Source organism: Podospora anserina, chromosome 6 (assembly GCF_000226545.1).
Source record: "Podospora anserina S mat+ genomic DNA chromosome 6, supercontig 2".
In the NCBI taxonomy this organism is placed as follows: Eukaryota; Fungi; Ascomycota; class Sordariomycetes; order Sordariales; family Podosporaceae; genus Podospora; species Podospora anserina.
The window spans coordinates 1,777,578-1,779,814 of record NW_001914857.1 but is presented as its reverse complement, the minus strand read 5'-3'; the positions used below and the strand labels follow the sequence as shown (position 1 = coordinate 1,779,814).

The window sequence follows — 2,237 nt, the reverse complement described above, 5'->3', positions numbered from 1 at the left end:
CTTCGTTGGCTTTTGAGGATGTGGTGGACTACGGCGACGTATGTGCAGAGATTGCTCGAGGGGTATACTCGGGCCGGATTTGGGGAACTTGTCCCTCCGCCGGGGGGGCCGAAGTACTTGATGCCGTCCGAGGGGTTGATTTTTGGGAATAAGAAGCCGGATGTGGACAGTGTCGAGAGTGTTGTTGCGGGCTTGGTTTACGGGGGGTTGCTGCAGGGGTTTATTGCGAGGCAGCAGGGGAAGTTTGCGGTGGAGGGGGCGAAGAGGTACGGGGGGAATGCGGTCAGGGCTGGGTGGCCTGGGGTGTATGAAGCGCTTGGGCAGAGGTTTAGGGAGAGCTGGGAGGAGGGGCTGGAGGCTGCGGATAGGGGGGAGGGGGAGGTGGTGGGGGAGTTTGGGGAGTGTCCTGGTTGGGTGAGGGATTCGAGCTGAGATACTCAGCTTTCTTGGTATGGGATGGGAATGGGATTGTGGTTGAGTATGGTTGGTTAGAGTTCATGAGGGTTAAGGATGGTGGTGTGGGTGACGGGGATTGTGGAAGGTTAGGCGTTGGCTAGGAGCTTGTGTGGTCGAAGAGGTGAATGAAAGACGAAGGAGAACTATCTCTGTTGATTTTGTATGACACAGCACGGGAGTAATGATAACACAGCATTTGACCACGGGGGCTTTTACGAGGTTGTGGCTTGAGGTTGTGACACCTGCACTGCTTTATGTCTATTTAGATGACCAAGCTGCTGGACAGCACGAGGCTCATGATGAATCGGATCTTGGGGCAATGTTGTGGATAGGGGGAATAGGGGTTGCTAGACAGCATACGAGCGTTCGAATGTCGGGTGTCTAATCAGGGATTTTAAGGCTTGTCCCCGGAGGCATGTGGATCGGATACGGGTGCTTTTGATGTCTGTTCATCAGGACCTTTCCTGTCCAACGAGTATCCCGCATGTTGGGAAGCCTGTTCAAAGGTGTGGTAGCTAGAGGTTCACCACCCTCTAACTGCCGTGGAACATGGGGATAGAATCCAACATTAGGTTGTGAGTTGGTGCGTACAAGAAAGAGCCGCGCGTCCAAGGTGGGAACAGAAGGGTTAAGTAATCATCACCAAACAGTTCTGTCATCAATGAGTGATGGAAGGGGAAGGGTGGTAGACTAGCAACGTTGTATACATTTGCGTGTGAGATGTGTAGAGCAAGATACTGCAGTGTCGTAGATCTGCAACCGCGAACATGTGTGGTTTATTTTTGGAAATTTTGTGTGTGTGTGTGTGTGTGTGTGTGTGTGTGTGTGTGTAGGTACCGTAGACAGATGGTGGGTGGGTGGGTGGTGCGGTGTGGCTGGTTTGGTCCTTCATGGTGTGAGCGGGATGAGAAGAGGTGTCATTTTGCACTACTGCCGAGATGGAGTGGCTCGTGGGAGATGGGAGTCGGAGCCGGGTGGTACCCTCCTTTGGTTTGACCCTGATTTTAGGTGCTGGAGGGTTCTCGAAGGGAGTTGCATGTAGGTAGGTAGGCAGGTGTTCAATGGGGGGTATTGTGAATATTTCGTTTAAAAGATGATGTGGTTTGACGGCTGCTGTTTATCACGTAGTCCCTCATGTTTCGGTGTACTTCTAGAAGGCCGGATTTAATCCATTGATAGTCCAAAATACTTTCCCTCGAGTCTTGATGTTGCTGGCGCCAGAAACCGGGCCGTATCAGAATTGCATGTTCCCCTCAGAGATATCACAGTCGGTGTATAGCTCTCACAATGCATTTAAAACCCATAATATTTCATACCATTCCTCCCAATTCAGCTATTTACTACTGCTGCTGTTCCCCTATCTCAATTGTACAAGTCAAGCTGTACATTTCTCCCACAATACACCCCCCGTTGGATTCATCCCCGGGGTATAATACTTCTCCAATCGTACCAAAAAAAAAAACCCAAAAAGTAAAAGCCAAAAGCCAAAAGCCACCCATAACACCCCATTTTTTCATGTTCACACTACAGGATATAACAATCCAAGAACTCCATAAACTCCCTATCCCAATAGCGGACGGATGGATGTCTCAAACCATCCACGCCAACCACCCCACCACCACCCCCAACAACATCCCCCGGCTGATCCCAACCGCCACCCCTCCATCCTCCTCATCCTCCCCCTCCACAACCCCCGTAGCAGCAGCAACCCCCCCTCCCCTCCCCCCGGGCGTGATAACAACCGTAGGCCCAAAAGGAAACCCCATCGTCGTCTTCCCGAA

The 2,237-nt window shown here is 51.6% G+C and overlaps 1 protein-coding gene across 1 annotated transcript; it reads left to right on the top strand.

Moving 5' to 3' along the window:
- Positions 1-432, top strand: PODANS_6_1610 (uncharacterized protein; the record flags this gene model as incomplete). Its single annotated transcript, XM_001910309.1, has 1 exon — positions 1-432. A coding segment is annotated over one exon (432 nt), but the record flags the coding sequence as incomplete, so codon positions are not given.
- Between the last annotated feature and the right edge of the window lie 1,805 nt (positions 433-2,237).